This window comes from Pongo abelii, chromosome 10 (genome assembly GCF_028885655.2).
Source record: "Pongo abelii isolate AG06213 chromosome 10, NHGRI_mPonAbe1-v2.0_pri, whole genome shotgun sequence".
In the NCBI taxonomy this organism is placed as follows: domain Eukaryota; kingdom Metazoa; phylum Chordata; class Mammalia; order Primates; family Hominidae; genus Pongo; species Pongo abelii.
In genome coordinates this window covers 123,345,775-123,367,500 of record NC_071995.2, presented here as the reverse complement: position 1 = coordinate 123,367,500, position 21,726 = coordinate 123,345,775, and the positions used below count along the sequence as shown (strand labels likewise).

The 21,726-nt window shown below is 58.5% G+C and overlaps 1 protein-coding gene across 50 annotated transcripts in view; it reads left to right on the top strand.

The window, feature by feature from the left end:
• NCOR2 (nuclear receptor corepressor 2) overlaps positions 1-21,726 on the top strand; it is a 247,317-nt gene that overhangs the window by 68,415 nt on the left and 157,176 nt on the right. For all 50 annotated transcript variants that reach the window (XM_063712304.1, XM_063712300.1, XM_063712303.1 and 47 more), the window contains 3 exons: positions 7,268-7,487; positions 16,023-16,150; positions 18,938-19,115. In XM_063712304.1, coding sequence (XP_063568374.1) covers positions 7,383-7,487; positions 16,023-16,150; positions 18,938-19,115 — 411 coding nt within the window. In that variant the 5' untranslated portion in view covers positions 7,268-7,382. The remainder of the gene's footprint in view (positions 1-7,267; positions 7,488-16,022; positions 16,151-18,937; positions 19,116-21,726) is intronic.

The window sequence follows — 21,726 nt, the reverse complement described above, 5'->3', positions numbered from 1 at the left end:
ACCGCACGTCAGCCTTGTTTAAAGTGCACCAGCTGTGTCCTTCCTACCTCCCTTGGAGTGACCACCCCAGCTTTCTGGCTATAGCCAGAAAGAGTGACCTCACATGCCCTCGCTCACCCCACTCTCCGCATCCAGGCCTCCCTGCTGTCCTCACACACCAGGCTCAGTCCTGCCTCTGGGCCTTTGCACCTGCTGTGCCTTCTGTGTGGACTCCCTCCTCTCCCCTGCGCCTTTGCATAAAAGGCACCTCTGGTGACGCACCCCTGGCTGCCCACTTTCAAAATGTACCCCCATTCCCTGCCCGCCGCCTCCTGGTTCTGTTTTTCTCCATAGTGCTAACACCTTCTGCCATCCTCTTACTCCCGTCTGACCTGCTGGAATGGCAGCTTCACGAGGTGGGGGATTTGGGATCAGTAATTCACTGCTGTGTCCCCAGCACCTTTCACACAGTAGGTGCTTAACAAATCATGATGGACAGAGTGAGCCACCAGGCCGGGCAGCAGGAGCTCTCTTTTCACCCCCTTCCGCATTGGCTGTGGGGGCCCCTCTGGACCAGGCTGGGTGAGGTGCACCCTTGCCACGTCCCACCAGCTTTCCGCATCTCAGGACTCACTCCAGAGCTGGATTCTTGAGCATCCGTTCTGCACCAGGAGTCCTGCTGAAGGTGGCCATCAGATACTTGGCTGGTTCCCCAATTTTTACTGCATGCCAGAAAGTAAACACGCAAGGTGTCAACAGCCCGACCCGTGGAGCTGGTGCCCGGCAGCGTCTTGTGCACACATCCCAGAACCGCTGTCCCAGAGTTCCCCTGGGCCGGCTTCTCCTCGGGCCAGGCTGGCTGCAGTGGTTTTGTTTAGTAAATATTTATTAGATGCCTACTGTGTGCTGGGCTCTGGGGATACAGCAGTGATCAAAACAAGTATTTCTGGAGCACCTCCTGGAGTAGGTAGTGATCCCCCTTAATGTATGTCCGCCTGGAACCCGGGAGTGCGGCCTTGTTTGGAAAGGGTTTTTGCAGATCTCATTAGTTAAGATGAGGTCACAACCAGATAAGGGAGGGCCCCAGATCCAATATGACTGGTGTCCTTAGAAGAAGGGGAGACAGAGACAGGAGATGCAGTGGAAAGGCTGCGTGGAGACAGAGGCAGAGATTGGCATGATGCATCTATAAGCCTGGGAACACCGGGGGTTGTGGGGGGCCACCAGAGCTAGAGGAGCAAGGAAGCAGGAAGGGCCTCCCCCAGAGCCCCCAGAGGCCGTGGGGCTCTGGTGACACCTGGATTTGGACTGGAGGCCTCCAGAACAGTGAGACAATCCATTTCTGCTGCTTGAAGCCACGCAGTCTGTGGTGGGGCAGCCGAGGGCGCTAATACGCCTGGTGTGTGCCAGGTGCCGTGCCTCTCAGTGGCTGTCACACAATAAGTGCTTATTCTGCAGTGAGTGGAGCAAATACCTATTGAGCGGTGAGGGAGGCCAACGTGGCCGAGCTGCAGGGCTCCCGGGGCCTGTCTGTCTTCACTGGGCCAGGCTGGGACAGTGGAGGCACGGCCTGTGTTCCCGCCGAGGTTCCGCCCACCCCAGGAGGGCTTTGTGCCTTGGGCTTCTCAGTATCAGAGGGTTCTGTCGAGTGTGTGTGTGTGTGTGTGTGTGTGTGTGTGCGCGCACGCGCGTGCACCGTGGGCGCTCTCTGCCTGGCAGGCTGGTTTTTAATCCCGAGGCTCCCCCACCTGCCACAGGTTCTTCCAGTGTCAGCACCCATTAGTTCCCAGAACATTTCAGGCACGTGTGGCGCAGAGAGCCCCGCGTGCCTTTCATCCTCCCCACAGCCCGCGGCTGAGCGCTCCGGGCACATCCCGTAGCTCCCACACCTCCACCAGCCCCCGCCTGCCCCTCACCCTGAGGCTGTAATTCCACCCTCCCCAGGTCTGAACCAGGCCGCTCAAGACACGGAAAATCTATGGAATGTGTCTCGGTGTGGCCTCATCCTGCCGCAGCTAGAGAGGAATGCAGGGGTGGGAGGCCCCATGGAAGCTTCCAGGGCCTCCCGGAAAGGCGCCTCTGCCCGGCCAGGTGGGAAGAGGACACAGGTGTGGTGGTTTCTGGCATCACTGCGTTGCTGGCATGCACCTCTGCTGGGCAGAGTCATTCATCGTGCACCTACTGTGTGCCAGGCACCGACCGGAAGGGGCTCTGGGCCCAGCAGGAAGCAAGGCGGACGGCCAGTCAGAGCTCATGGCCCGAGCTTTCTGCTGTGGATTTGGAAACCTTACCAAAGCCTGCACTGTCCGGGAACAGGGAATGTGGCCCACTTGGCTCCCGGTGCTGCCCGGCAGAGTGCAGTGGGGGCGGGGGGCACTTGTGTGTTTGCTACCTCCTGGCAGGCATTGCCCAGGGACAGACCCCTGCAGCTGTGCATGGGGAGCCCCTCCACCTGCCTGTGTGGGATCTGCAGCCCTCCTCCAGCTAGTTCAGGGGCCAGCAGGGGCCCTGGGGCTGTGGTTGGTGGCTTGGATGTGCAGAGGCCTGCTTGGGCCCTTGGTGTCCCCGTTGAGTATCCCGGCCACCTGAGATCTGCAAGTCCCTTGACCTCACCCAGGCACCATCTTGTTCTCCTCGGAGGCCTGACCCCGCTGACTCTGCATGACTGAGCACTTGCTGTTCCCCAGGCACCTCTCGGTATGCCACAGGCACAGGGTCCTCACAGCGGGCCTGTGGCGCGGGACTCCTGTAGCAAGCTCTTTCCGCGGCCTGCAGAGTCAGCCTCCCTTCTGACTTTCACCCACCTGCCCATTTCTCCTTCTCTGTTGCTGTTGCCCTGATCCCCCAGTGTCCCCTCTCTTGGACATTTGCAGGAGCCTCCCCAGGTCTCCCTGATCCACTCTTGCTCCCCCCAATGCCTGCTCATAAAACACTCTGACCCTTTACTCTCCCCGTCAACCACCTTCTGTGGCTCCCCACTGCCCTGAGAACAAAATCCATCCTTACCTGGGCCCGTAGGGCCCTGAGTGACTCTGTCCCCACTTCCCCCCATATTCACTCAATGAATTTCTCAAACATAAACGGCACCTGTGCTCACCCCCAGGCCCTCGCTCACCCCTGGGCCTGTGCTCACCTCCTGGTGGGGGCTCACCCCCAAGCCTGTGCTCACCCCCCTCCTGCTGGAGCACTCCATCCCCTCTCCTTCACCCTCTGGAAGTTCTTCCTCATATCTCCTGACTCTTCCCAGGGCTGGGCAGAGCCCCTGGCCTGAGACCCTCCAGGGCCTGGACCCCGTTGGGTTCACAAGAAGTCCCCAGCGCTAGCCCGGGGCTCAGCAGAGACCCCAGTGTGTATGTAAATAAATGAATGCCGCCCACCCTTTCTGACCCCACCGCAGCCAGACCCAGCGGCGACACGGGGCGTTTGTGTCTGAATTCCCACTCCAGCCTGGATCCATCCTCAGAACCTCCTTTGGCCAGGACCAGACCCTGGAGACCCTGGAGAGGCTCCCTCATCCTCTCCTGCCCCCATCTTTGAGGAAATGATGTCATCATTTTTTTTGGCATTCACTTCCAAACCTGCTGATGAAAAGTCAAAGCTTATTTTTTCCCCTATTGGCAGTGCTGTGCACCCGCCTCCTCTATCAAGTTTCAAAACCTTTGCATCACTGCCCTGTAAAACCCTGTACCCGTTAGCAGGCCCCATTCCTGCCTCACCCTGCCCTCCTGGTAGCCACCAGTCTCCTTTTTGCCTCTGTGGATGTGCCTGTTCTGGACATTTCATATACATGGAGTCATGCAGTTCGTGGCGGTTTTGTGTCTGGCTTCTTTGGTTCAGCATAACATTTTCTGGTTACATGTGGTGTAGCACAGAGCCGTCCTTCGTTCCTCTTTATGGCTGAGTAATACTCCATCGTACGGATGGACTGGAATTTTTGCTGGGTCTGCCTTTTGGCTACTGTGAATTCTGTTGCCATGAACATGCATACCGTGTTTTGTTTGAGTCCCTGTTTCCAGTTCTTTTGGGTGGATGCCTGGGAATGGAATTGGTGGGTCATATGGTTATTCTATGTTTAAATTTTTGAGGAACCGCCAAACCGTTTCCCTAACATTTGTTTTTTTTCGAGTTGGCAGGAAATGTGGCTCAGGTCGGGAGGGGTTGGAAACTGGGTTTCCTAAGCTCGTGGTGAGTGAGGGTGGCACGAGGTTACTGGAATTGTTCCCTGTTCAGGCCCCATCGGCATGTGAGGATGCTGGGCTGGGGGTGGTGGGGGGAAACCCCTTGGTAGGTGAGGGGCCGAGGTTCCAGCCCCATGCTCCGGGGTGGGCACTGTGTAAATCCCAGGCAGTGGTAAGCCAGCCAGCCGTGGGATGCTTTAGGAAGGTGTCACCCTCCCTGGTCTCTGGTGCCCGTGTGCACCATGGTGAGCATGTGTCAGGGGCACACATCTTACTGGGCAAAGGAGGAAAGAAAAGCTGTGGGTAAATGAGGCCTCTCGGCCACCTTGTGCAACTCAAAATCCAATAGCAATTTGGAAGTTGCCCATGGTGCCCTTGGAAGAGGGGCAGACCTCGGGAACAGCACCCTGCAGAAGTGATGGCCTCATCTCCTCCAAGAGACCGGGAACTGTTTAGCACCTGGAGAGAAGGGAATAGAATTTGCTTTGCTGCATGAGATGACCAGGGTCTGCAGATTTTGAGCCGAGCTCTAGCAAGAAGAATTTTAGAACAGGGCTGGGTCCCGGCGGCCGCAGCTGTTCTCTCTCCCAGGGCCAGACTCTTGTTTCCGGCTGCAGAACGGATGTCTCATTGCTCTTGGGGCCGGGCAGGGCTAGCAGTGCCTTGCCTCCCCATCATAGCGTCACTGGTGACTGGGCTGCAGCTGCATTATTGACAGTCCTGGTGACAGTAGTATTAGGCGTTCTGGTTTGCTGAGCACTTACTGTGTGCTGGGAGCTACTGAGTGCCTGCCGTCCGCCACCTGGCCTTTCCTGGGGTCCTCGCAGGAGGACTTAGGCAGTCGGAATATGCACGGACATCTTCATGTGTGTGGGAGCGCGTTTGTGATTCCGATGCCTTCCTATTTATTCCACCTAGTACTGGGTTTCTGTATACCTATGCTGATAATAAGCTTCTCTTGTAAGTAAAGTTATGCCTAACTGAATGAAAGTGACAGGCCCGGGGCTAGACGGCTGTGGCCTGGGTAATCTCTATAAAAAAGTCCCTACGCAGGGGTGGCACATGAATGTCTGATGTTTAGGGAACACTGCGTGTTTGGAGGTTCAGAGAGGGCAAGTGACTTGCCCAAGGCCACGCAGCTTAGCGATGGTGGAGCAGGACGTGTTCCCATGTTCACGGGAATTGCGCCGTACATCCTGTCTCGGGGCTGGGAAAGCCCACGCAGGCAGGACTGAGGTGGTGGTAGATGTGTCAGTCTTGGCTCCGGAATTCCTCGGCTTTTCTGTGTTTGAAGGATGGACAGCAGCCAGTTGAAGGGTGGCCTCCTGTGTGACTCCTTTCCCTGTGTGAGCCCGAACTCTTGGTGGCACGTGACAGAAACCCAGCTTGGGCTGCCAAAGACAAAACGCGCAGAAGGAGCGCCCTGGCTCCCCTAATGAAGTGAGCAGGCTTCGACCTGCCTCCAGCCACCATCGGACACAACCCGCTCTTACCGCCCTTTTGCCCTGCCTTCCTGCCGGTGGGCGTGGGTCTCAGGCAGGCTCCTGCTGCATGGTGGCCCCCAGAGCTCCAGGCTTTCATTCCCAGCTTAGATCCCCAGCAGAGAGCCCCTTTCTCCTGGTTCGAGCAGCAAAAGTCTCAAGGCAGATTCTCATTGACTCCTATTGGGTCACAGGCTCATCCCTGAGCCAGTCGCTGGCCCAGAAGCATGCAGGACTCTGATTGGCCAGGACTGGGTCACATGACCATCCCTGGCACCTGGGGAGGTAGGGAGGGTCAAGTCTACACTAATGAGAGATGGGGTGGGGCCTGGGAGGCAGTCAGGGCCCCAAAACTTAACCTTCCTCCCAGTGCCCCTCCACATTAGGCCTCCAGGGCGTTCCTGCTTGGAGAAGGACGGTTACCCTCTTCAGGTCGGGGGAGGGGGTGTTCTGATGAAATTGCAGGGCTGGGTATGCTCTGTTTCCCCTCCTGACCCCTGACCTCGTGTGATGCAGCCTCAGTCCTCCGCCATTGGAGGCCTACATCCAGGCGCTGGGTCCTGGTGCCAGGGTGCATTTCCCTCAGCTCTGGGGTATGTGTGCAGTTGTGGGGGTGCTGGAGAGGGATTTGCATGAGGCAGGACCCGATGGACACACCTTTTCTGAGGGGCTGGTTCAGGGAGAGTGTGGAGGGGGTCTCGGTCTGGGATAAGACCCTGTTGTAAGCCCAGCAGGTGGCGTGGAGCTGTGGCTGGCGGAGAAAGGGGAGAAGCCTTGTTGGGGGTTGGGGGGCTTAGAGGTTTCCTGGCAAAGGCAGCTTCGGAGTAGGGGCCCCCGTGGCTCCCTGGCTGGGCCGTGTCTTCTCTGTGGGGCTGTTTTTCCATCTGTAAAGCTGCTAGCCCGCTTCGTGTTATTCCTCTGGCGTGGCCATGAGTAGATCCTCTCCCGTGGAAGGCTCCAGTATCTGCCCCAGGAGCCGTTTGGGGTACCTATCCCTAGGCTGCAGGGCCCGACTGGCTGTCATTCTGCCCTTGGCTCTTCCTGGTGTAGCCCTCCGTGTCCTAATCCCACCTCCTAGCTTGCGTCTGGCTAACCTCATATCAGTCCTGCCCCATGTCATGGTGTCAGCCTTCTGCACAGGGTCACAGCCTTGCCCAGGTCATGCTGTGGCCTGTGGCCCGCCTGAGCTGGCCCTGGTCCCTGCTGCCCGGGACAGTGGTGTGTGCTGTCCCCGTTGCCGGCCGCCCCTCCTGGGACAGGTGCTTTCTGGGAACTCTGCCCTGTGACTTAGAAACCTGGGGACCATGGAGTGAAGTTGGGTGGCCTTAGGGGGGCTGGGAGCTATCTGGGTGGTGGTGAGGGCAGTGCAGAGTCCCTGTGCCTACCGGGTGAGGGCCTGGGTGGGGAGGAGGCCTCTGGTCCCTTGCATGGCTTGCATGGCTCGGAGGGACCTTGAACGCTATGCCTGTCTCCTTGTGCTGCCGGAGAGCAGGTGAGTGTGGCAGTGGATGGAGGAGGGTCCAGGCAGGCCCCTGGGTGCTCGCGTGTCCTCACGGAACCACAGGAACGACTCGGAGGAGCCAGCTGCCCCGTGGCTGATCTTGTTTTTCTTTTCTTGTTTTCTCGCAGTTGCCAGTGACGGGGTGGCCCGTGAGCTGATGACGAGGACTGGCTTTTAATCGTTGGTGGTGATTAAGAGAAAGCTTATTGGGGCCTGGGAGCCCCCCCCCCGACCCCCGCCACCATGTCGGGATCCACACAGCCTGTGGCACAGACGTGGAGGGCCACTGAGCCCCGCTACCCGCCCCACAGCCTTTCCTATCCAGTGCAGATTGCCCGGACGCACACGGTAAGGGGGTGCATGTGTGTGCTCCTGGGGCTACCTTTGAGACCCTTCTTCCATTTCACTGAGTCTTCACCCCTTCCTTTCTCCTGGGAGCCAGGCTCGTGTGGCTCTGAGCCTCCCAGGGCAGAGGGGAGGCCGCCACAGAGACTCCTGGTGTCTGAAGCCTTTTCCAGAACATCTGATAAAATCTCTTTGCTCCCATTTTAAAGCTGGGAAGATGGAGGCTGGGGCCAGGCTGAGCTGGGGCTCTGCTCTCTCTTGACTGGTAGTGGGATTGGCACGCGAATGTGGAGCTCCTGCTGTATTGACTTACCTGCAGCCCAGCCTCACCTCTGCTCCCCCGCTGCCGCAGGATTGGGTAGGATTGGGGTGGCTTCCAGGAGGCAAGGGGGCCGGATAGGTCACAGCTCCCCTTCCTTCCTGTCCTCCCGTTCTGTGTGTATTCACCTTGGTGAGGCTCGAGGCTCTGAGATGAGGAGGCCCCGCACAGGTTGCGTTTCTGCCTCCCTGACATGAGGGTCCAGGGTGCTGGCTGTGTCTTTGGGGAGCCCGCCTCATGGCCAGGGCAGATGGCTTGCCCTGGGAGCAGGTAGGACTTAGTGCCTGCCCACATGTGTGCCCTGGTCAGGTCTCCTAAGCCGCAACCCACCCCACCCCACTTCCCAGCAGGGGCCCCATTTCCTGCCTCTTCTCTCACTGCATGGTGTGGCCAGGACAATGGGCCTTGGTTTCGCTCCTTTGGCATTTATGGGGTGCTTGCTGTATACCACGTCTCTGGGTGTTTGCCAAGCGGCTTTTAGAGTTGTGGGCCTCCCCCTTGTGACCTCCTGGCTGCTGAGTGAGGGGATGTGAGGCCTGGAGGTCACAGCTGGAGTGAAGTTGACTCTGTCGGCCACCGTGGGGGTGCGTGTGTGTGTGTGTGTGTGCGTGTGTCTGTCCTGCCTGGCTGGTGTGGTCCCCTCTTGTGAGAACCAGAAAGGAAGCTGTGTGGGAGGACGTTTCCATCAGTGAGCAGAAGGTTTTGCATATAAGCTCACTGGCCCTGCCTGGGGGAGTCCCTGACACAGTGGCGTCCTGTAGGTTGGGCCCCTGGGGCGCTTTGCAGAGTCAGCTGTCCTCAGTGGGTGCATTGTGGATCCCTGTTAGGACGGCATTTCCCTGGGCAGTCATTGCATTCTCCAAGGCGGCCCTGTGAAAGAGCAGCTCGCGCTCTCATCGCACTTTGCAGATGAGGAGACCAAGGCCCAAGAGGTTAAATCACAGGCCTCAGGTGCGATTGCCCTAAGTGGGGAGGTTGCCACAGCATCGGGGCTCCAAGCTTCTGTGTCCCCCCACTCCTCCTTGCCTCTATTTATTGAGCACCTACTACATGCCTGGGGCTAAGGAATAGACTCACGGTAGGAAATGATTTCATATTTTGTCATCGTCTTTATCTGTCACCACCACCAATAAAAAGAAGAGCTCTTGTTAACTGAGCACCTACTATGAGTCAAATGTTGTTCGAAGCCCTGAGTGTATATGGTTGTGTGCATTCCCCTGATCACCCCAGAGTGGGACTATCATGCTCTGTATTTTGTCAATGGGAAAATATTTCACAGGGTAGGAAACTGGACAAGTTGCGTAACCTCTCTGAGCCTCAGTTTTGTCACCCATAAAGCGGGGGTACTGAGAGTACCTGTCTCCTAGATTCTCACGAGGGGTAAAGGGGTTATGCTGAATGTTCTTAAGATGGCTCCTGGCTCAGGGCCAGCCTGCTCTGTCCGTTTGCTGCTGCCGTTCCTTGGTCTCGTTGCTGTACCTGCAGCTGCCCAGAGGGGAATCTGCCTGCCCTGGGCCGGGGTTGGGGGGCGCTGGCTTCTGCTTTCTTGTCCTGTCCTGTGGAGGTTCCCATTCTTCTCCACCGCCCCCACCCCGCTCCTAGCGGGAGTCCTCAGGCTGCTGTGGCCTCTGCCCTCCCACCCCTCCTGCCCTTTGCCCCAACTGGGCCCTCGGGGTCACTGGCTGACCCTAGACACCTCCCATTCTTCTCCTGCTGGGCTGTCAGTGACGCAGGATGTGGGTGGACAGGGCCAAGCACTCACCACCCCCTCTAGGCAGGAGGCTGAGGCCAGGGAGTGAGTGGGGCCCAGCCTGGCGGCCACAGGTGAGAACATATCTGTCCTTGTGTGGGGGCAGCAGGGGCCACCTGTGTGTGCTCCTCCTTGGGGGAGCTGCCCCATATCGGACCCTCCTGCCTCATGGTAGGGCTGCCCATCCAGGGAATCCTGCTTGTCTCTTGAATGGCAGGAGGAAGAGTTCTGGGCACTCTGAGAAGGGCCCCGCTGCCCTGGGCATATTGCAGGGTGGAGCTGCTTTCTTGCTGCGGGTTGGAGGTGAGCTGGGGGCTGTGATCTGGAGGCCCCTCCCTGGCAGCCTCTCAGCCCTCAAACCCTTCCTGTCCTTTTAACGGGCAAGACCCAGTTCGAAAGATACTACCCCGTTCGTGAGCTCCTCATCAAGCCACAGAAAGACAGATCCCCCGGGTAAGGGGACGGTCAGTGGCGGGAACCTGGCTGTCCTGGTTCCTTGTACAGTAGCTGAGGCCATTCTGCTGGGATCCACGGGATGCCTCAGTGACCTTCCCAGATTCAGGTCACCCCCACACATACTCCCAACAGGCCTGCCTCCTGGGACAGCCCCTCCTGTCTGGAGAGTCCTCTTCCTGGTGCTTTGGGCACAGGGCTGCTTTGATGGCAGATCTTCCCTGCAGCCTGCAAGACCTCAGTGTGGCTTCGAACCCTCTCCGTGTTCAGCTTGCTGAGTGGCATTGGCCCGCTCACAGCCATGTGGAACAGCCTCAGTTTCCCCACCTGCAGTACCGGTGTCCTGGTGGGTCTGCGCATCGGTGGCAGTGTCTGCACGCAGCAAGCGCGGGGTGGTCATCTCTTTCCTCCTGGAAGGGTGGCAGGAGACCCAAGCAGGGCCTCTTCCCCCTGGGGAACCACAGGACCGTGGATGCCGAGCCGGTGGTGGAATGGTGCGGGCCGTGGAAGCCGCTGCCTCTGCCCGTGCTCTGCCCTGGCGTCATCTGCGGGCTGCTGGTGAGTGATTCACAGCCCAAACAGGAGGCTTCACTTAGAGGGTGCTTGCAGACAGAGGCCTGGACCCTGAGACCATGGAAAGCCCCCAGGTTCCCTGACTCAGCCTCAGCCATGCTCCAGGCTTCTATCTGCATCACCCCTGCCCTCCCGCGTCCCACATGCTGCATCCCTTTGTGCCCCATTCTCTCCATCCTCGGGCCCAGCTTCTCTCCGTGACAGTAGCAGGACCCTGTGTCTCTCCCTGAGGGTCCTGGGGAAGCGAGGGTCTCCAGGGTTGAGGGTCCAGTAACAAAATGCTCACAGCTTTTGTTTTCCCAGAGATCAACACATCCTCCTCTCCCACCTCCTTTCAGGCTTTCTGTGGCCCAGCCCTCTGCCTTCTTCTTCACATCCTCTGGGACCCCTGAACACTCCTGAGCTCCTCCAGACTTTGGGCTAAACGAATGCAGTTAAAAGCAGGGACTCAGAGTCTGAATCCCAGCATGACTCTTTTCTGCTGTGTGGCCTTGGGCAAGTTACTTGACCTCTCTATGCCGCAGTATTGAAGACTGGTTCATAGCACCGGTTCTGGAGCCAGATTGCTTGCATTTACATCCTGCCCCAGTGATGTCCTAGCTGTGAAACAGGGGGCAAGTGGCCTTACTATCCCATGCCTCAGTTTCCCCATCAGTTGAGCAAGGATAGTTTTAAGATTTTGAGGATCCAATTAGTTGATAGGTGCAGAGTCCTTCGCATAGGGTATGGACAGAGTCAGCAGACATTTGATATAATCAATAATGTAATGATGATGATGCTATTATTACAACATCGCCTTTAGTAGCCTTTTCTGTCTTGCCCCAAGGGTACACTTTGGGCTTTGCCCCTAGGGCAGGGGTGAGCACACCTTCTCTGTAAATATGTCAGGCTTTGCAGGCCATGCAGCCGCCCTTCGCGGCCCGTAGGGTGTGAAAGCAGCTCAGCCAGGGCGCAAGGGAGTGGGCGTGCCCTGCGCCTGTGACACTGGACGCTGCTGCCTTGGCCTTAGGCCCTAGTGTGCTGACTCTTGGCCTAGATTAGTGCTTATCAGACTCCCTATGGGAAGGACCGGTCTGTTTCATTTCCAGTTTGTCAAAAATCAATACGGGGTCCCACTGCACAGACGCAGGGGCTCAGCCAGGCCCCGTCTGGCAGGGTCAGACAGAGTTGGTTGTGCCCTTGGATGCCAGGGTCGCGCCAATGCCAGGGGTCTGCATGCTGTCATGTTCTGTACCCACTTTGTTGCAGTTGGCAGTGTTGCAGACCTTTGGTGGAGTAGTACCGCCCTGGGCCAAGGCTCCCAGACCCTGGAGACTGCCTGGACCAGGCTGGGGCAGGTGGGCGCCTGGGGATCACTGGGAGAGGCTAGACTTGGGAGGCTTTGCAGTGTCCTGAGTGCCCTGGGAGGTCCCTCTGTTAGCTTCATGGCCCCTCTTGCAGCTCAGTTCCTGGTGCTTGGTGATGGCTCTTAAGAGGCTGTGGAGGGATGGTTTGGCCCTCAAAAGAGAGAGGCTGGTGGGAGCTCCCATGCTGGGGGAGATTCATTCATCATTTGGAGCTCCCATGCTGGGAGATCCATCCATCCATCCATCCATCCATCCATCCATCCATCCATCCATCCATCCCATCCATCCATCCATCGGGCAAATACTTAGCAGGCTTCTCGGGCCTGTCCTCTTCCAGGCCCTTGCAGTGCAGCTGTGAACAGAACAGGTAAGCATCCTTGTCTCAGGGAGCTGACCTCCTTGTGGGGAATGGCGAGTTGGGAAGGAGACGAGGGGAAGGGCTGAGGTTGGGGGAGCCCAGATTTAATTAGAGGGTTGGGGAGGAGCCTCACTGAGAAGCTGCCTTTGGAGCTGAACCTGGAGGAAGGGAGAGGGCCAGGCATGTGGGAATCTGGCTGAGGAATGTTCCAGGCAGCAGGAACAGCATGTGCAAAGGTCCTGAGGTGGGAGCTCTCTTGACTGTAGCTGCCATCATTCCAGGAGAGACCCGTGAATGCAGCCAGGGTCTAGGAACGTGCTGAATTCTTCCTTTGCTTTCCCATGAATCCAGGGTCTAGGAACGGGCTGAATTCTTCTTTTGCTTTCAGCGTGCAGTCCCAGGCATTCCCTTGACAACTTCTGGAGTAAGGAGCCCTATCCAGGGGCCAGAGAGGGGCACTCCTCTCCCACAAAGGAACTTCTCCCAGTCCATGCTTAAACATCCCCCCGAATCTAGCCCCTTTTTCCTCTCTGCCCCCAGCCACTCCTCCCCACCCTTGGGACCCAGCCAAGAAGGCACCAGCTGGGATTCCCTCGTGGGTGAACGGCTTTTTCTGGTGGCCTGTCACCTTCCCCAGGAGTTTTAAGGGTGTAATTTATTGGTGGCCCTGATTTCCAGCTTCAGAGGTGCCATGGTCAGGGAGGACCCTCCGAGGCCAGAGGGCATCACCTGAACGGGCTTTTCCTGCCTCCCTTTCTGAGCAGCTGGGTCAGACTCCCTCTCCCCAAGTCAGGTTTGCTGCTGTTCTACAGGGACAGGTTCAGAGCCTGGGGACCGTCCCCTCTTGTCCCTCCTCAGAAAGCCAGCTCAGCCTTTGCCTTGCATCTCAGAACGTACCCCCTTATTGCTGTGTGACGTGGACAAGCCACTTACCCTCTCTGTGTCTCTGTTTTCTCATCTTTGTGTGGGGCTGCTTGTAATATCCACCTCACAGGGTTACTGTAGGGATGAAATTAACTAATATATTTAGAGCATTAGCTGCAGGTGCACACAGGCAATTTATTACTGGGGGGTATTATTGTTTTTTATGATTAATGTTGTCACGTGGGGAGCTCTCCTGCTTGGAGACATGGCGAGGTGGTTTCCAGCCTGGGTGTATTCCAGCTTATGGGATCCCTTGGGCTCCACCTCGGGTCACTTTCTCTAGTGGGGCCTCCCCACTTCTTGCCTTCCCCTAGAGCCTCCAGGCACTCTTGTCGGGGGAGTCCCCAGGCTCACCCCTGGTGACCTGCTTCAAGCTTAGTGGTGGGGGCCAGTGTGGACCGAGTGTCTCCCAGGGTTTAGGGTCCAGTAACAAAATGCCCACAGATTTTGGGCAGAAACGGCCCCCAAGATGCTCCTGGGAGGATCTCCTAAATTGGGAAACGAAGGCCAAAGGGTTCATGCAGAGGCCTCTCCAGCCGCCGCTTCGGGCCTCCTCCACCATAGTGGGCTGCTGTGGGCACTATCTGGCCGAGGCCCTCTTCCCAGGGACTGGACCATCCGCCCTGCCTCTCTGCCCACTTGGCCTTGGTATGGGAGAGCTGGGCGGAGAGGATCCTCCTGGCAGACTGCGAGGCCTGCTGCTTTCTTCTCACACCTCTGTGTGTGTGGCGAGGTCTTTGCCTGGCAGCTGCGTCATCGTCAGCCCGGTGGCCTCCTCCACTCCCTCCCTCCAGCCCCGTCTTCTCCCTTCTCCTCCCACTGAGAGCACCTAGAGTCTTGTGCTAGACACTGTGGGATGCAGGAGGAGGCTCGTGCCTTTTCTGCCTTCTGGAGGCTGCTCTCAGCCTTGGGGGAATCCCTCAGAGAGGTGAGGGAGGTGAGTGTAGGAGGTGCAGGCGTCCTTTAATCTGGGCTGGGCACCCGTTTCAAAGAGGAGAAACTGAGGCTCAGAGGGTTCGAATAACAGGGCCAAAGACACACCTTCTGTTGGAGGCCTTGCAGCTTTTGGAATCTACATCGGACTGTCCAGGGAGGTCCTTTCCCCAACTTTTCCAGCTTCTGAGGCTGCCAGGGTCCCCATGGATTCCGCTTGCTCATTCTTCCTGGCCTCTGGGCTCCCGGGCTCTTATGTGCTGATTTTGTTGGGTCTGCAACAGATACATTATCAACGCACCTACCTGGCATTGTCTCTGATTCTCTTTGCAAAAATAACTGCCTTGTTGAAAAAGCCAGACAACAAAAGAGTGACTAGATTTTTATGGAAAATTGGGAAAACTTAAAAAAGGTGCCAAGAAGAAACGAAGTCACTTGTAATCCCACTCTCTAAAGCCTTACCTGTGTCAGACATCACTAACTGATTGCCGCAAACAGCATAACTGAGTATTCCAGGCAGACAGAACTAATCTATGGGAATTGGTGCATAAGTGAAGCCTGTCTTGTTTTGTTTGAGAGGCTTGTTCCTGTCTTTTTTTTTTTTTTTTAAACAGTTTAATGTTTCTCAAATCTGGGTGTACTTGGCAATTGGTATACATCTAATTTGTTGATATTGAGTTTTCCCCCCTATGATAATGGATAATGTGTTAAAGAAAAAAGTATTTGGACACTTGTTAAGCAGGAAGACTATACAGGACAATTGTGCTATCAGCGTCAAGACTGTCACAATAAGGGAGAGAGACCGGGCTCAGCTCCAAATACGGCCAAGACAGCTGGGGCCTCATAGCCTAGCTGCAGGGCAGATGGAGGGGTCAGTGGATGGAAAATTACTAAGAGGAGCGCTTGAGGGTGGGGGGTTCCTCTAGACTGACTTAGCAGGATTCCTGCAGCTGGGCAGAGCCCCGCAAGGCCAAGGCCGAGGTCCCGTGGAGAGAGGATGGGTCAGAGGAACTTGACTCAGGTGTGGGCAAGGAGAGTCTTTGTCAAATGGATGGCGGCGTGTTATTAAAGGAGGAGGGTCTGCCTAAGGCTTACCCTTCTGGCTGTGATACGAGGGGGAGTTCCTCTTTTACAGGGCGGGCTTGGGGTCAGGGGTGGCTTCGTTCTGAAACCTGGTCTTTGGGCCTCGCTGGCTGTCGGGTGTTTGTCACCATCACTTGCCACCATCCATCCTTCTCCTGGCAAGTGAGGCCCGAGCCTCGTTCCCTTACGTGGGCATCACTTACCCACCCTGCCAAGAGCTGGGCATCTAGGTTGAGCCTTTTCTCAGTTGTTGCTGCAAATGCATTTCTGTTTTTACAAATAATGCTGCCCCGTATGCACCTTCAGTCCTGTCTTCCCAGGCCTGCATTTCCAAGCTTCAGCTCCTCAGGCTGGAGGGACCCACAGCCTGGCAGGGGTAGGATGGGGTGGGAGGGTAGAAAAGCGAAGACAGCTTCCTCTACTCTGGCCCCCCAATCAACGCCAGCGTGGCCGGCAGACAGAGGCCGTGGTTAGGATGGTTCCAGACCTGTACTAGCCTGTGGCCTCAGACAGCCCCATCAGACCTCCCAGGCTTAGCGGTCTCATCTGGAAGGTGGGCGTGATCGTGGGTCCTTGGGATGCTGTGTGGGAAGGACGCAGCCCAGGGCCGTTCAGCTGTCTGTGTTCCTTCTCCTCCTTGGCGTTCGGCCCCAGGGGTAGCCTCTGGCCAGACGGTCCCTGAGGTTCCCTGCAGGACTTGGGCTTATCTGCCTAGGGCAGGAGCGAGCCTGAATAGGGAGTCCACGGCCTTGCCCAGTGTGCCCGCCCGTGCTCACCGCTCCTCTGTCCCCTCCTGCAGGACGTCGGGCTCCTGGAGTACCAGCACCACTCCCGCGACTATGCCTCCCACCTGTCGCCCGGCTCCATCATCCAGCCCCAGCGGCGGAGGCCCTCCCTGCTGTCCGAGTTCCAGCCCGGGAATGAACGGTGAGAAGAGAGTTGCTGCCTCCCTGTCCAGGGCGTGAGAGCTCCTTCTCAGATGGAGAAGCAGAGGCCCGTGGCAGAGCAGGAGCACACAGGGTCCTGTGAAATGAGGGGATGTCGGGCCGTGTGTTCACCCTTGACCTGGTGTGGCCGTGACTCGGGGTGAGGATGGGGACGAGCAGGGAAGAGCCACGTGGCCCTCGGACTTCCAGCATGGAACTTCAGTGGCCTCTGTGGGTTTGGGCAGCAGTGGGGACCTCCAAGCTGGGCTGCAGCAGGGATGGGCTGCTGTGGAAAGATTCAAGTCCACACCTGGTGCCCCTGGGTTCCCTGCCCTCCCCTCCCATTCCTCCTTCTTCTCCAGCTGGCAGAGGACGCCCTCTGGTGTGTGCCTGTGCCGGGCCAGCCTTACTTTCCTTGATCCAGGTGGGAGGGGAATGAACAGGTTAGGTGGGGGGGTGGGAGGGAGGTGGGGGGGTGGGAGGGAGGTGGGGGGGTGGGAGGGAGGTGGGGGGAGGGGTGGGAGGGAGGTTGGGTGGGGAGCTGGAGGGACTACAGCAAGGGGAGGGTCAGGGCTGGGCCAGAGCCAGCTCTCCATGCATTCATTTGGGATCGGTAGGCCACGTTCTTTCTCCCACCTTCTCTAGGAGCTTCTGCTGGAGACGGCTGAGGTGTGGGGAATTGTGCCTATTTCTCAGATGGGGCAGCTGAGGCTGCGAGGTCGAGGGATGGGCCCTTGTTTACTCAGCCAGGACTAGAAGTCGAGGCACCAGGCCCCAGCCCTTCATGGTACCATGGAGGTGTCCCAGGGCCCCAGAGCAGGTGGGGCTGGTGAACTCAGGTGGGCGCAGGCGTCTGGAGGAGGGGAGGCCAAAGCAGCGTGCCTTCTGATCCTGGATTGGTTTCCTGGGCCTGCCATCACAACGTGCCACAAACTGGGTGGCTTCAAGCCACAGAAGTGCATTCCCGTGATCTGAAGTCAGGGCGTCCTCAGGGCCGCGCCCCCTCGGAAGGCTCGAGGGGAGGATGCTTTTCTGTCTCCTCCAGCTTCTGGGGGCTACAGGCGTTCCTCGGCTGTGGCTGTGTCGGTCCAATCTCCGCCTCTGCCTCTGTCTCACGTGGCCATTTCCTTGTCTGTCTCTGTGTTCTCTTGTTGTGTTACAAGGACCCCAGTCATCCTAATCCAGGATGGCCTCATCTTAGCTTAAGTCCATCTGCAATGACCCTAGGTCCAAAGAAGGTCTTATTTTGAGGTTCCAGTGGCCGTGGATATTGGGAGGATGTTGTATTTTGAGGTTCCAGTGACCGTGGATTTTGGGAGGACGTTATATTTTGAGGTTCCAGTGGCTGTGGATTTTGGGAGGACGTTGTATTTTGAGGTTCCAGTGGCCGTGGATTTTGGGAGGACATTATTTGAGCCACTGCAGTGCTGCTATCATGTTTAAGAGAAAACACCATGTGCTTCCTGCCAAGCCCCATGTAATGGTGAAGCCCTAGGTTCTGGGCCTTGAAGAGGGGGATGTCTTGGGACCCAGCATTGGAGGGACAAGGACTTGAGGGCCCTCCAGGGAGGTGAGCACAGAGGGGTGGCTGCCTCGCTCCCCAGGGGTGGCCAGCAACACGGCCCCAGCCCGTGCTGCAGTGGGCAGCATTCAGTCAGTCTACAGGCACTGATTGGACACCTACTGTGCACCAGTACCTGGGGACAGCCATGAACAAGACAGGTGAACCACCCTGCGTTCATTCTAGGGTGGGGGAGGTGGCCAGGAAACACCTGTTGTCACCAAGCGTGTGGGAGGGCGTTGGAGGGAGAGCAGACAGGTAGGTGTGGTGTGATCTGGCCTGGGACAAGGAGGCGCCATCTGCACCACGACTTGAAGGGGAGGAGCTCACATGGAGGGCCTGAGGTCTCAATGCTCCAGGCAGAGCCCAGCAGGTGCAGAGGCCTTGGGGTGGGAGTGCAGTGGTGGGACAGTGAGGGCCAGGCCAGGCAGGGCTTGTGCAGGAGGGGAACAGCTGTGGATTCCCTGCTTAGCCTCCGGGAAAAGCATTTCAGCAAGGCCCATGTTCAGGCTCTTTCTGGTGGGTGATGGCTGGAGCCTCAGAGGTGGAGGAGTCCCAGCTCTGTGGGGTGTGCTTAGTTAGGTGAGGCCGTGCCCTCTCTAGGCGCACTGCGGAGGAGGGTTCAGGAGAGCCAGTCGCTGGGGAGGCTGGGCAGCTCCAGTCTCTGCACTGGGCTTGCTGGGCTGAGTTGAGAAGGTGGTTAGGCCAGGTTCAGCAGCAGGAGTTCTGCGATCGGCCAGCGATGTCTGCCCTGTGTGGGTGAGAGGGAAATGGCATCACGGGTGCTGTTATCTGCGTTAGGCTCACAGCGTTTCCCGGATGGACTGTGCCTGTGAACCACCCGGCTATCTTGTTAAAATGCAGAGTCTGACTCAGTAGGCCTCAGATGGTATTAGAGATTCTGCATTGTAGCCAGCCCCAGGTGGGGACGGTGGGGGTGGTCCGTGGCGAGGGAGGGGCAGTCACTCTGGGGTGTTCCAGTGCCACTGTAGTGCACTCCCTCCTTGTAAATGTCCTCGGTGAATGTGGACCTGAAGGAAGGCAGCGCTGCATTGGATTCTTGCCCTGCTGTGGGACCGTGGGAGGTGGGCTTCTGTGAACACCTTCCTTGCAGGATCATACAGAGCATGGTGCATAGTAGATGCTCGGCGCAGAGGGTGGTTGGGGCCTCGCGAGTTCTCAGAGCCGCAATCTGCTGTGTGACGTTGGATGCCTTGCCTCCCGCAGGTCCCAGGAGCTCCACCTGCGGCCAGAGTCCCACTCATACCTGCCCGAGCTGGGGAAGTCAGAGATGGAGTTCATTGAAAGCAAGCGCCCTCGGCTAGAGCTGCTGCCTGACCCTCTGCTGCGACCGGCACCCCTGCTGGCCGCGGGCCAGCCTGCGGGATCTGAAGACCTCACCAAGGTAAGCCTGGGCTCCCAGCTGGGAGCTCCTCTGCCGCTTGAGGTTCTGCTGCTGGTTGGGCTGGGTGGGAGGTGGCAGGTAGGTGTGCAGGGAGGGGGCAGCTCGGGCAAAGGCTTGGAGGTGGGCCAAGCACTGGTTGCACAGAGCTGGGTGGCAGGAAGAGGGCAGGCGCCGGGTCTCTGGAGGTGCCAGAGCGTGGGAAGAAGTGGGGAAGGTGTTCCAGGTAGGCAGAGCAGCAAGTGCAAAGGCCCTGGGGCAGGAACAGGCTTGTGGTCACGGGGCAGCTGGCGTGAGGGAGGGGAGAGCTGGGATGGGAGGGCCTGGGGTGCCGTGGAGCAGAGAGCTGCCATTCGATGGGGGTCAGGACTGTCCTGTGGTTGGTGGTCAGCTTTCAGCACATTCTGAGAGCTTCCTCGAGGGTGGGTTGTTTGGTTCCGTGCTTGCTTGGAACAGGGAGCCCAGTGACCCCTGCCTCGAGCCCTGCACAGCAGGCAGCCCCCTGGGCCTTGAACCCCGGCCCGCGAGGTGGACAGCTCAGGGCTCTGCCAGGCACCTGGGGCTTCTGGATTCTTAAGAGTCAGGGAGGGGAGACTCCAGAGTCCCGCAAAGTGAGATGGGACAGAGTTGGCTCAGCACTAAAGGAGCGGTGCTTGGTTAGGACATGGCCTGGACCCCTAGAGTGACAAAGCCTCCTTCTGCTGCCCAGTCTGGCTGCTCCTTGGGCCACCATGTGGCACCGGGCTGGCGTGGGTTGAGTCTGTAGCCACCCAGGCCTGAGGGACTGTGGATGCACTTTGGGCAGGGGAGCCAGACAACTTTAGGCTCGTCTGCATCTCCATAGGGGGGCTGCCTGGCATTGCAGGTGGGCCCAGGCCTCACCTGGGCACTCACTTATCCCAGGGCCCTCCGTCCATCTGCCCTCAGGTGACCCAGGTGCGATTTCCACCACCCCCACCTCCACAGCTGTGCTGCCTTTGCGCCTCTCTGAGCCCTGTTTCTTCCTCACTAATCTGGGACCTTGTGGGCAGGGTGTCACCTGGTCATGTGGGTAGAGGGCTCGGCTGTGGGCCCCATGCGTGGGAACTGCTTGGCACCCGTGAGCTGGCATGGGTGGTGGTCTGGCTACAGGGCCAGGCCACCTGGGCCAGACTCAGCCTTCTCTTGGGGAGAGAGGATACCCGCGTGGAACCTGGGATATCCCTGGGGTGGGCTTGGGCTGGCAGGAGGTGGGGGAGCTGTCTTGGGGCTGGGATGGCCGGGCTTCCCCTCCTTCTCTGAGTGGCTGTGGCCCCCGACACCTGCACACCTGCCAGACACCCACAGGGCTGCCTCTGGGGCCAGGGGAGGGAGGGGCTGGTGTGTCTGTGTGGTTGTTGGTTGGCTTGGCCTCCCTGCCACTGGGGCAGCCCCTGCCTCACCAAGTTGTCACAGGAAAGTGGAGGTCAGTTAATGAGCTCCTAGCCAACAGACCGCATGCGCCTGAGAGCCTGCTCAGGAACCTCCCCCGGCGGATGCAGCTGTGCTCTTGTTGGCACTCAGGGACTCCACCCTGGCCACCTCCCTGCTCTCCTGCGTACTTCCAGGCCATCAGCAAATCCTGACACCTCTGCCCTAAAATATCCCAATTCCAGCCCTCTGCCCACACCTGAGGCCACCCCCGGCCTGAGCTCATCATTGTTCTCCGGAAACTTTGCAGTAGCCTCCTCCTGGGTCTCCCCACTCCTGCCTCCCTCTACCCCCTTCAGTTTATCTTCCAAGCAGCAGCCAGAGTGCTCTTATAAAGGCAGACGACTGCGTCCCCCTGTGTGTCCCCCCTGTGCTCCAAACCATCCATGGCTCCTGTTTCAAGCAGGAAAAAGCCAAAATCCTTGCCACGGGCTGCAGGTCCGGCGTGATCCAGCCCCGTCTCTTCCCTGACCTCATCTCCCTGCACCAGCCCTCTCAACCACTCACGTACAGCCTCCCAGGCCACCCTGGAGTTCCTCAAACACGCCAGGCACGTTCCCACCTGGGGACCTTTGCACCGGCTGTGCCCTTGGCAGGAGCGCCCTCCCCCAGGCACATTCCTCTTTCCTTGCTCCTTCCAGTCCTGGCTGCCCTCCAGGGCCTGCATGGCAGGGGAGACCTGTGGCTAGCCCTGTGGGGACTCTCGAGGCCACTCATGGCTGAGGCTGCAGCCCCACCACGTCCTCCTGGGGTGTGAGATTCAGCCACAGGGGCCCTGCTGGCCTCGAAGGGGGTCTCTGTGGCCTGGGGCTTGGCCGCCTGCACTTGGGTCTGGGCTTGGGACTGGTGTCGATGCCAGCTCCTCTCGGGCACTGCCCCCTCGGGTACCCCAGCCAGCATCCCTGCCCTGACGCCCAACCTTTCCAGCACATCCTTCCGCCCCTCCTCCCCTTCTTTCTCTCCTTCTACACCTTCCTCCCTCCTTCTTCCTCCCTCTCTTTCTTTCCACCCAAACAGCCCCCCTGTCCTGCTCACTCCCCCTCACCCCCTGCTTCCTCGGCTCTTGCCATCTCTCCCTGCTGATCCCCTGGGGCGACCTCCCTACCACAGAGCCGCTCCCAGCCTCCACCCAGCGCCACCCAGCCCGTCTGCCTGCGGCCATCTG